General features: G+C 40.8%; 1 protein-coding gene across 1 annotated transcript; it reads left to right on the plus strand.

Annotated features, from left to right (window-relative positions):
* The first annotated feature begins 3969 nt into the window (after positions 1 to 3969).
* LOC132978785 (C-X-C chemokine receptor type 4-like) lies at positions 3970 to 5987 on the plus strand. Its single transcript, XM_061044096.1, has 4 exons — positions 3970 to 4072; positions 4501 to 4706; positions 4792 to 5075; positions 5178 to 5987. Exons 1-4 carry the CDS (start codon positions 4058 to 4060, stop codon positions 5771 to 5773), a joined length of 1101 nt encoding a protein of 366 aa, XP_060900079.1. The 5' UTR covers positions 3970 to 4057; the 3' UTR covers positions 5774 to 5987.
* The last annotated feature ends 6871 nt before the right edge of the window (positions 5988 to 12858 follow it).

Here is a 12858-nt window from a genome sequence, read left to right on the forward strand (position 1 = left end):
TTTACTTCTGGGATTAATGTGTTGGGAGAGGACGAGGGGGATTTAAAGTTAGAATTGTTAGTTTCTAACTAGGAAAAATGAGGAATATGGAGTTTATTTATTATCGATTCATACAGGGATTATGTGAAATGGCATTGAAATTCAGTTTTTGAGTTTTTCACTAAAAGAGTTGGATAATATAAAACATAGGGCCAGACTGATATGGGATTTTGGGGTCCAATACCGATGTAAGGGAGGGGAAAAAATCTGATACCTTCATATGAGCCGATCTACTAGATAAATATATGCACACACATTTATTGCTTTGATTACCCAAATGCAGTTATTGTACAATTGTGGAAAAGATGTAATGAGGACAAGCTGGTCACTCAACTAGAAAGTAACTGTACATGAATGTGTGTCACCGCTTGACATTCTGGAGAGAGGTAATTCTTTTTCTAATTTAAACAGCAAACTATGCAGGTGTAAGAGAACTGCTGGTGTAATATAATTAAACTCAAACAATGTGCTATTTGACAGGTGAGTAAATCTAGTAATATCTGCGCATATCGGAGATTAATAGTCACTTATTGGCTGGCCAATTGATTGGTCTGGCTCAAATAACACATTACCTTTTGTATTCCATGTTGCAATTGATTAGTTTCTTGCTTTATCCATTTACGATTTTGATTACAAATGAGTTATACTAAGATCGATTATCAACTGAAAATAAGGTGAAATCCTTAGAGCAACTGGAGCTCTGATATGTCAGACTCATGTAAACAGCCAATCAGAGCTCCTTCTGTATCTCTGTGCTGCTATTCAAAAAAGAAATGAAAACTTTAAAAAGATTCATTTTACAGTCCATAATAATGAACATAAACATGTAAATACCAGATTGTTGATTTCCATCTGTTGTCCCTTGACAGGATGGTGTTAAACACAAATTTACATAAAACCACAATGACAAGAAAAAAACCCAACAACATAAACTCTACATTAGTTGACACAGACACATTTATACAAGCATATTAAGGGGCTTTGTGATGTTTTTCAGAACAAATCAGTACAAAGTGAATGTGATGCTTAAAGTGTTGCTACGGGAGGTGAAGTGCCGGAGTATTAAAGTGCAAAAGTGCACATGATTGTGAAGTAATTGCTCATTTGCCCTGGAGCCTGTAACTTTAAAGTGCTGGTGTGATTGCACATAGCCCTATTGCACCAGACTGATCAAATTGTTAACATTTTAAAATATATTTTGTGTTCATTTAAAAAAATTAAATGGGCCCAACTTGAAAGCAGAACAAGGAGTAAGACTAGTCGTAAATTCAACTTTGAGGTGTGTGATGCAACTCAAATAAAAAGTTGGTTTTATATATTTGTCTTCTCCAAAGCTTTCTTTAATAGCTCAAGTCATTATAAATCTTAAAGTCCAGGATCACACTTCAAAAGTAGTAGTACCCTAAATGATGTGCTCCTACAAGTGTTGTGTTGAAACAGTTATTTATTCTCAACAAGGTGACGAACTAATACAAAAAACGTACTCTGTCCTGGTTCAGTGAAAGTTATTGAGGAGCCCTTCTGCTAAAGAGAAATGATAATCATCACACATTCCTCCTCGTCTCCCGGCGTCTATGTGTGTCTCCCTCTCATGCACGATCATGCGTAATTTCAGACAGCGATACAAAGAACAAGTTCATCCACACTCAGGTAAGAAGTGGTACACAGCACCTCCCAGTCAGCCCCTGTTTAGACCAGGTACCAGCATGTGGTTTCAGGGATCTGTCCTCAAGTGGACAGCACTGGAGAAAGAGCGTTCACGTTTACATTAACAATGTGTCTCCACTGACCACCTGTGTTTGGAGCTCACTTGCCTGCCGCACATGCCGATAAGAACCAGTACATTATTTCCATCTAAAGACCAAATATGTTTCAAATACGTTTGGAGGAAGCAATGTTGTCTCAGTATGTAAAGTACTTAAGATCCTGTCACTTAGGGGGGAGTCCTTAATGTGGGCCAGGACGCATGAGCGTTAACACTACCAAACCAATGTGGACAAATGCGTCCCAGACCACCTCCATATGTGGCCTGAGTGATCAGACCTAACAGGCTGTTTACACCCTGCAGTAACATGGGCGGCAGCAGCTCAGACGTAGGGACTTGTGTTGGGAACCAGAGGGTCGCCGGCTCAACATGGGAGTTGGTCTTGTAGCTGGAGAGGTGCCGATGTGCCCTTGTGCAAGGCACCGAACTCCCAAACTGCTCTGGTGCACTCCCTGTGTAGCAGCCCCACTCTGACATGTCTACATTAATGAACGTCCACAGGTCCTGTTTGTACATGCGTGTGATTTGGGCCCATGTGTGTGAGTAGCATGTCCCTAAAAATAACAGTGTAAACCTGAATTTACCCTCAGGGGTTAATTAAGTATATCAAAATAAAAATAAAAACTAACTTGGTTGATCTGATATTGCCTAAATGCTAAGTGTGAACACACCCCAATGCGTCCTGAGGAAGCCCATACCACATACGCATTTATCCACATTGCTTTTGTAGTGGAGACTCTTATGCATCCTACACAGCTCCCAGTTGAGACGGCTTCTGAGAGAGGAGAACAATGATGCCTCCTGTCTGGTAGAACGACGACACATTCAGGATGTGTTGTGAAAGCGCTCAGTTCTGATCTCAAGTACTCAATGAAGACGCATTGTTAATGCAAAGTACTGCACTGAAAGGGTGTCCCCTCGTCACAGATCACCCAGTACTGTGTAAACGGCCTCTCAATGCATCCTCAGACTGACATCCCACTGCCCTGGTTCAATGACAGTGAAAGACACGAGGGGGTCTCTGTGTTTAAGAGAACAGAAAAAGACAATCATCACACATTTCTGCGCCTGAGTCTCTGTGTCTTCCTCACATGTGTGTTAATGTAATGTTAATATATGTTAACATGCTTCATTTAAGACAATGAGGCAAACACAACAAGTTCCTTCACACTCCTGTTGGAAGTGGTACACAGCACTTCCGGGTCAGTCGTTTCAAAGCAGTCCATCTGCTCCTTTAGTGGCTTCTGTTCGATCACTTCTTTACATTCACCCTGCAGTGGGGGGTTGTTCCTTCACTATAGGTATGTAAATGGGCTGCAGGCTCTGCATGTTGTGGTTTGAGTGACCCAGAGGGGTGAGGGGTGAGGGGTTAAGAGCTGTATGTAAAGAAAGACTTGTGAGATAAGACCCCATCTTTTGATTTATCCAACAAACCATAGACTTACAAATATGTTAATTAAAATAACCATTCTTTACATGAATGGTTTGTAAAGACAGAATAAGAAAATGGAGTGAACAATTGGCACATTAAAGTCACATTTCAGTTTACTGGCTTGGAGGTTCATGTTGCATCTTTGAAATTCAGTTTGGTATCCTTGTCTTTCTCAATCTGTCTCTTATTTCATTCTGTTCATATGCAGGGTTGCTCCTGAATACACCGGTGTTGAAACATCATTAGTTTACTCCAGAGGGGTGACAGACTTATATCACAAACACGAACTGTCATGATTGAATGACACTGAAAGATAAAAGGAGTCTTGGTGTTACTAGAACATAAATGATAATCATCACACATTCCTTTATCTCTCCCTGCGTCTCTGTGTCTGCCTCTCATGTATGATCATGCAAACATGCATCAATTCAAATAGTGACGCAAAAAAACAAGTTCCCTCGCGATAGAGTTGGAGATTAAACTCCTGCTGCTTGTCCTGATCTAACAGAGCGTGGAGAAATGCTCTTAAAAAACAAATTACACATTGTCTGATTCTCATCTGCAGGCCTCCTATTGCCAATAGTTTGTGATAATCACCAACCAGAGGTCTCAGGGCCAAAACAATTCAAACACACAAACACACACACAGAGTATCCTGTGATAGAACCACTATCAGCACCTGACACCTCGAAAACAGGAAAAACGTTTCAGCAGGAACACAGATGTGTGGAGAGTTTGGGGGAGGAGCATGAACAGGGTTAAAAGCCCTGCAGACAGAAATCTGAGCTTCACTTCATCCACACAGCAGAGGGACCTCAGCCATGTCGTACTATGAGGTAAGACCTGGAGTCCATTCACTAATCTGTGTTTAGGAAAGGGTTGGCATTGTATTTTTAAGCAAATATCACACAATATCAATGATACCACAGCAACAAAATCTCAAGTCCTAGGCACCCAATTTTGGTCAGTTTGGTCACACTATCTTAATTACCCAAATATGTTGGCAGTGTAGTTTTGCAACTTAGACAGTGTCTCTGTCTCTCACAGCAGCTTTTTGTTAAAAAGTATGTATGAAGATCTGAAGTTTTATTTTTCAACTTTTCAACATTATTTTCCATAAAAATAAAATAGATTGCATTGTTTATAACGAATGGTACGGAAAAGTATGGAGGATTTTGACATGCTTAGTTTAGAATTTATTTTTGGCATGTTCCATCTTCACTCCTCATCCTAAATCATCGTCATCTTCTTCGTCTGTCACCAGCTCTTCCTGGAGGACGACTTCAATGACACCGGCTCAGGCTCTGGTTCCGGGGACCTTGGTGTGGATTTTGAGGAGCCGTGTAATGTGGAGCACGTGATGACTACTGACCTTCAGCGGGTCTTCCTCCCTGTGGTCTACGCCCTCATCTTCACTCTGGGTATCACAGGGAACGGCCTGGTTGTGGTGGTGCTCGGCTGCCAACGCAGGTAAGAAGACAGGTGACGGGTTGGTTGTTGATTATGTGTAATTTAAATAAATCTCAATAATGGGTCTCCTTGTGTTTGTCTCCAGGTCAAAGTGCAGCCTCACAGACCGATATCGTCTCCACCTTTCTGCAGCTGACCTCCTCTTTGTCTTGGCACTACCGTTCTGGGCCGTGGATGGAGCTCTGGCTGACTGGCGCTTCGGGGCAGTCACTTGTGTTGGTGTTCATGTTATCTACACAGTCAACCTGTATGGCAGTGTGCTCATCCTGGCTTTCATCAGCCTGGACCGCTACCTGGCAGTGGTGCGAGCCACGGACACAAACACGGGTGGGCTGAGGCAGCTTCTGGCACACAGACTGGTCTATGTGGGTGAGTGTTTCTATCAAGGTTCTTTTTATTCGTCTTCTTTATTACACAGTTTTCCCCTCCGTTGTCTTATTTCTTTTTTTTAATCTTCTTTTCTTCTTGAAGGTGCCTGGTTGCCCGCTTGTCTCCTCGCAGTGCCGGACTTGATTTTCGCCCGGACCCAGGAAGGGGGAGAGGGGGCCACTGTCTGCCAGCGGTTCTACCCAGAGAACAACGCTCCTCTCTGGGTCGCAGTCTTCCACCTGCAGCTGGTGCTGGTGGGTCTGGTGATCCCTGGTCTGGTCCTCCTCGTGTGCTACTGCGTCATCGTCACCAGGCTGACCCGGGGCCCTCTGGGGGGTCAGAGGCAGAAGCGTAGAGCTGTCCGGACTACCATCGCACTGGTTCTGTGTTTTTTTGTGTGCTGGCTGCCGTATGGTGCGGGGATCTCTGTGGACGCTCTGCTGCGGTTGGAGGTGCTGCCCCACGGCTGCAGCCTGGAGGCCGTGTTGGGCGTGTGGCTGGCGGTGGCCGAGCCCATGGCTTTCGCACACTGCTGCCTGAACCCGCTGCTGTACGCCTTCCTAGGAGCTGGGTTCAAGAGCTCGGCACGCAGAGCACTCACTCTGAGCAGAGCGTCAAGTTTGAAGATTTTACCTCGAAGACGCCCCGGGACTTCCACCACCACTGAGTCTGAGTCGTCCAGTTTACATTCCAGCTAGTGTTTGCTTGTTCTGAACATACATGTGTGTATATACTGTGAATATAAGTGTGTGTTTGTGTGTAAGAAGGTTTAAACTAAATATCAGAGAAAGTAAGGAGCAGTCTGCTGGCTCACGACTGTGACGTTTCTCTTTTAACTTCTGTTTTTAGACGTGTTGTTTTTGCTGCTTTGCCTGTTTCCACTGTTGTTTGTAATAAAATATTCAAAATACCCTCATCTGTGAAAATGTCTTCTCTTACCAAATCAGATTCTTGCTTCCTGAGTGAAACCGTGTAAATTCCTGCTTTGTACTTTTTCTCAACCATTCACAACAGCTAATCACAAAGAGATAAAGAGCGATATCAATAAGAAGCGAATAACACCAAGCTATAGCAAATGAGAAGTAGATGAAGGCAGTTGAGCTGTATCACAGAAAACACATGACACATATGGAGAAATGGGGCAGAAAGGTGGAAAAGGAAAAACAACAAGCCTGAATCAAATCATTTTGGTCTCGTGTGACTAAATGGTCTTAAAACAGCTTCCAGCTATTTTTTTTTTCGGAATGCCATCACTTTAATCCATCTCGGGTGGGCTTGGGGGCAAAAGCTGATGGTTTACAGTTACACATTGTTAGGAAAAAGTGTCGAAATCAATTGGTATTGTGGGGTTTGTTCTTATCTCCATCCCGATCAGCCTCACTTTGTGTGGATTCGGAGTCACTCAGCCGACGGCCATCTGAGTCCACTGATCCAGAGCGTGAGCAAGTTTCTTTAGAGACATGAAACTGTGTTTTTTTTTTTAATTAGACGTGTGAAAGCCAGGTGTATTTGAGTCCCCATTTGTAGTTCTGGTCCAGTGTGTTTGTGTGAGCATGTGTGGAAGTGTTTTTGTCAGGGGCTGCAGGTCAGATTGATGTTGATGATATAAACAGTTCTTTTACATGTGAGACAGAATAGAGCATGAGGGGGTCAGGAGGTCCGTGTTTCCAGAACCTTAGTGCCAACACACACACACACACACACACACACACACACACACACACACACACACACACACACAACAAAAGTGCTTCCCACATACCTACTTCCACTTGGAAGTGGGAGAAACAGAAGCTGGAAGTGTACTGTGTCCTGTTTCCTGGGGCTGAGAGGAGGAGGATGAAGAGGAGGGTTTTAAGAAACCAAATAGGAAGAACACAGCACTTCAGCACCACAATGAACAGCTGACTGTGTGTGAGTAACTTTGTGCATCACTGTATCTGCATCCTCAAGCGTATGGGTCTTTGTATGAATGGAAAAGTGTGTTGAATCATTACCAATACAATCGATGAAGATTGAAACGTATTTATTGTTTAATTTTCATTCATTTGACTCTCTCCGTCTTCGTCTCTCTGTCGACATCGCGCACACAAACGCACACACGAGGATACACACTTCTCTTCTATTCATAGTGTATTCAAAACAGGAAAGACTTCCTGCGGCTCATTTTAGGAAAAACAAGCAGCTCAAACAATCAAACACCCCAGCAGTTCCAAACTCACACCACAAACAGAGCAACAAAATAAATCAGCTCAACAACATGACGGAGAAACACGGAAGGTTATCGGGGAGAAACGTGTGTAGTGGTGTTCCTTAGATCAGTTTTTGTAGAAGGCATTTGTTCCTGCTTACAAACACCCGAAAAAGAATACATTTCTATACCGATAGATTAATAGAACATAATATGACAAATGATATAATGTATTTATAGGAGTTTAACTCAGGATAGGATAAGCTACAATATAATACATTACAATTAACTGGAGAATGCAGGATTAATGTATTTATTCCCTGCTCTCTGGTGTCAGTTTCTCCCATAGTCTGTAAATATGAATGATTAAAGCCTGAGTGATGTCATCCATCTGAGGGCTTTAGAAGCTCTTTGAAGCTCGTTGCCCCACGTACAGTGTGTGCCGGTCAGACATGAGCTAATCAGACCTATTTAAAATGTTTGTACCAGGCTGTAAACATGTTCATTTCTACAGTACAAACAAGCTTTTCTGAATGGGTGTGTATAACTTCGGTTGCTTCTGCAGCCTCAAGCGGACCCTCAACAAACTGCAGGATTTTGCACTTTCATATTGGCTTCACTTTCAACACCAGAGGTTGCCGCTTGGTTTCTCTTTTAATATCCTTCATCGCTGTCCAACATTATTCCACTGTTTTCTATTCTTCTTTTATCCCAATGTCAAATTTGTCATGTACATTATCCTCATTCATGTCATGAGAGCTGTGAGGAGTCATGAAGTAGTGACACACTGTTTATAGTGTCCATATTTTTTTAATATACAATATCATTATTTGGCACCAGCAATTCTTTAATGTCATCACAGCAGCCAGTGCAGTGATATGTTGTTCATTCCTCTTTTTCCCTGGCCCTAATATACATATATATGACATATACGTTTTTTCTGCTATAGAAATATTGCGTAAATATAAAAATATATGACAATATTTATTCAGTTTGTACTATATTTTGAACATGTTCCTGGACCTGAAAATCATGTACTAAATCAATTACTAAATAATACTAATGTTTGTTTTGCCATGTGTGCTTCACACATTCTTATTCCTCCTCAGGTATCTATAAAATGTATCATATTTCTTTCAGTTTAATTCAGAGCTGATAACAGCCCTGTCCCATAGTTGCAGGTCTTTGTATGAAACAGTCAGTGGATGAGTGTGAGCATTGATGGGCTTGAATGCTGGTGATTCAGACCTCAGTCGCTGCTCTTTAATCCAGTGTGCCAGAGCACTGACAGTGTACACAGCCAAAACAATGACAATGAACATCTGCGTACAAAAACACCAGGAAATAATTATTTTCAAAACATCAATCTGTGTCATATCCTTCGTCTCTTCAAAAATGTTTGTTCCTAATGTCTTATTTTTTCCCCCTTTTACCACAAAATTGGACTCATCAGAGTTGTAATCTTTGCTAATGAAGTACCCCACAGATACATGAGGGATTGTGTGTGTAAGTAACAAAGTCATAGCAGGACTAGTAATTACTAACAGTGGTGAAACTTAAAAGTGGTTTTGGTAGATTTGATGCTACTTTATGTTGCTTCTACACTAAAACAACAGACTTCCTAATAACCAACCACGACTGCACTTGTGTGTGTGTGACGATTTTCATGTGTGTGTATGTACCTGCGTGAGTGTGTGTGTCTACAGATGGTCAGCTCCTTCATATTCAGACAGGCTGAGTTTCCTGTGGCTGAACAATCGTGGGAAAACCAGAGGTCAAGACAAAAGGACAAATACAGAGGCAGAGAAACACTGGGTTGCATCCAAATGGCCTGCTATAACTTCCTGCTTTGTTCCTGGTGGATTAATACAATGTGACAGGTGAAACCAATAGCCTGCCAGGAGTGTTTGTATCGACCTCAGCAGGTGGAGACGTGAGAACCATGTGGGAACAGAAATAGAAATTAATGGAATAATAGAGTAGAAATCACTGCTGGTTTGGTACAGGTGGTCCTGACACTGAGCCCTGTAGCAGCTGAGTGCTGGAGTCAAGATGTCCTCGCAAACATAGGAAAATCATTCTGCTATTGCCTTTGAGCAAAAAACTTCAAAACTACAGACTAATGCCATCGGACTGCTGATCATCTCTGAACTGTCCGGATTTCTTTTTCACAACTCCATACCACTTAGCTTGAACCCAAACACTCAACATTTATCTGAATATAGACTCATTAAGTGGTTCATGTAACATTACTGATTGTAAGTCAACATTGAAATTGATATTTAAGCGTGGCTGTTCTGCGCTGGTAGTGAGTAAAAAGATGTCAGGAGGCAGTTGATTTATTAACCAAAAATAGCACAAAAGGGCAAAAACAAAAGTCCCAAGTGATCTAATAAAACAACTAGACTAAATAAACTGAAAGAAAACACAGCCTTACAGCAGACTCTTTATTACCTTTAAAAGCATATGGATCAATCTGTGAATAGATTGTGTTTTTGTTGTTGTTATTAATGATGCCTGAAACAACAGCCACAGAAAGGTATCAACAAGGATGTTAACAGCTTTTTTACACTTTTATATATTTAACTGTGAAAATGAAGCAGGGTGAGTATTTTTTGGTTTAAAAAACATGACCTATGAATGTCCAGGACAAGATTAGTATATAGATAAGATCTACCGTTTTATCAACAGGGGGTACCAAAATCTATTCAGCTAAAAGTTCTTCACAGGAGCTTTAAATGTTCATGTCCCACTGAAATTTCAAAAACAATCGTTTTGTAAAATGCATGGCTCACTTCTTTGATTAATCTCAGAGCTTACAAGCTGCATCTCCTGCCCTTCATTAGTGGACAGTACTCAGCAGTCAATGATAAAGAAGAGGCCAGACGGGCATCTTCTGCAAAACTGATAAGAAAAGCATTGAAGTGAATAACAGAGCCTCTTGACTTGGTACAAAGAGAAGAATAAAAGGGGACCCAGGACAAAACCCTGAAGGGTGCTGCTACAAGGTTGAGACTCTTATCCTCTCACCCCATAAGTGTACTCGTTGAGATAACATGGGAACAGGGAGAGGGCACAGACTCACAACTCTTACAGGACAGTTGTTCTGTCACAACATGAAAAATTCAGATTCTTTTCAAAAGACGGTGCAGGCCCTACACTGTAAAATAAGTTGTAAGCACATTATTGACAGAGAAGTCCACTTTCTGAAGCTGAAGTTTTGACCACAGTAATGTCCTGTGAACAAGGTTAACTAAAGCTTCTATTCTCCAGCGACGAGCCCAATAAACATGATTTACACACTGTTTTCTATCTTGGTTGATGATTCTTAATTAATTGTTTCAAACTTAAACTTTACTTTTACTTATTCATCAGACAAAGCTGCTCCAAACCATTCCCCCTGTTGTTTCTAATGAAAGGTTTGATTGATTTACCATAAGTGTACACAGAACAGCAGAAAAAAGGTGAAATTCTGCACCATATCAATTCCACACTGACTTCTCAACCATAAACACTTCCAATGTGAGCAAATCCTTCTCCCTATAACCAAGTCTCTATTGTACAACTTCACTTACTGAACTTTGACCTTTGGTTAAAAACTGAAATGATACAAACTTGACTCCAAAACCAATGTGAATGATTTCTGTATCTTAAAAAAAGTAAAACTGTGTCCATCAGCTGTCAGTAGTGCCTTCTCTTAGAGAAATAAAATGACAGTGTACATTTAGTTCGACCATTGAAGAGACGGATAAAATCAAGATAAATATGAAAACATGTTACTAAATAATCCTGTGCAGTTTACTCTTGAGAAAATAGACAGTGAACATCATATGTAGGAACACATCAGGTGTTTGTTGATGTTTTTATTTTTCTGAAAGTTCATTTTGAAGTTTAAGAATATAGGGACTTGTCTCCAAGCTGCATTTAGTATCATGAGGCTTTACTGCCTCACGGTGGTCATAGAGTGGAAATGCACACTTGTTGTCATAGCAACTGTCAGACCCTCTATGGTACGCTTGATGAAATCAATAAGGAAAAAAATGTTGTTGTGTTTTTCTACTTAAAATGGACATAATAAAAATATCAATAAATATTTTAATGTATTTTTTTAAAAAGTTTGTTCCCCTCGAGGCAACATTGTACCATAACAGACAATTTAATATTGTCATGCTGAAAAAGGATGTTTGATGTTAAAACAACAATTTCTAACACCAAACACTTGAACAAACATATTGATCTAGTTTTAAATGTATTACACATTTCATATTGAATAAAAAGTGACATTTCACGTCCAGCTGTTGCTCTCAGGCAACATTGTACCATCGTGGAACACAAATATGACTGACTCATCATATCACTAAATGATCATATTAAAGCATTACTATCAATGTTGTTTCAATGTAAAACATTAAATATCACTATGACATCATGCTAAAATGCACCTTATCCTAACAAGCATGCACAAACGCACACAAGGACCTGCATGTACACAAACACATACACACAAAATCGCCTTCCTCACAAATGCACCTCACTGCTTCTGAAAGTCTGGGAAGCAATTCCTCTCAACAGAAAACCCCTGGAAGGTATCTCATTTTGAGCACTCTTTATTAGTTATTGAAACAAACCTTTCCATCATTTAAAACTATATAATTCCAGTCTCTTCTATCCCTCATCCTTTTACTCATCCCCCAAACTTCTATAGGCTACATGTCTTGTTCTCTATTGAACCACAACATACTGTTATACCTTAAGATGCTCGACTAGCTCTTTCATAGTTACAGTGAGTGACACTTCAACTATCACACCATTTCAACCGTCATTTATTTCCCCCCAAACTCTTCTCACCTTTGTTTTCCCCACATGGGTTAAACTTTATTGTGTTTTCAATTTGTCCTTCACTGTTACATCCAATTAACCCATTTCCATCATCCACAGTTCTAACATAGTTCACCACTCCTACTTGTGCTCTTAATGATTTTCGTCAGTTTCATTGGCTCTGATTTTTTTCACACACCACTCTCTCCCTCAAACCTGACCACTACATTTACTTTCCTTGCTTCCACTTCACTACCGTCATTCTTTTTCCCTCCTTGATTTTCCTGAGTTTTTTTTTTACACATCAATTAATTGAAAACATGAAGAAAACATGATGAAATCTGCCATGAAATCATGAAAACCAGAAATATGTCCATAATAATATTTGATCACTGGTATATGTTGAGTTAATTTGAGACATAATCGACTGTAATTGTTTTTGTATTCTACAATTTGGCCCTCTGGCAGTGAGAATTAAATGAATGTGGCCCTTGCTGTGACCAAAGTTGCCCATCCCTGATCTAGACTGATCGCTAAATCAATATTTCAAGATATTCAATAAGAGTTTGAATTATCCGCTCTTCCACTGTAGTTGAACAACTCTGTGGTCTATCGCGAGACTTGGGCCAAGGTTCTGTTCCGCCTTCTCTTCCGCCGTAATTTGACCTTCACACTCCTGATTGGCTAAAAACTGCACAACATTTGAATAACTCCACTGATTGGTGAGAAGCAGCGCGCCAAAGATCACGTGTCCAACTTTTCGCGGGAAACAGC

Source organism: Labrus mixtus, chromosome 8 (genome assembly GCF_963584025.1).
Source record: "Labrus mixtus chromosome 8, fLabMix1.1, whole genome shotgun sequence".
In the NCBI taxonomy this organism is placed as follows: Eukaryota; Metazoa; Chordata; class Actinopteri; order Labriformes; family Labridae; genus Labrus; species Labrus mixtus.

Bases quoted from the DNA above. Each gene is read 5' to 3' on its own strand.
- LOC132978785 (XM_061044096.1), top strand. The intron at 4,707-4,791 runs GTAAGAAGACAG...GTTTGTCTCCAG, and splicing joins GTGCTCGGCTGCCAACGCAG to GTCAAAGTGCAGCCTCACAG. The intron at 5,076-5,177 runs GTGAGTGTTTCT...TTCTTCTTGAAG, and splicing joins ACACAGACTGGTCTATGTGG to GTGCCTGGTTGCCCGCTTGT.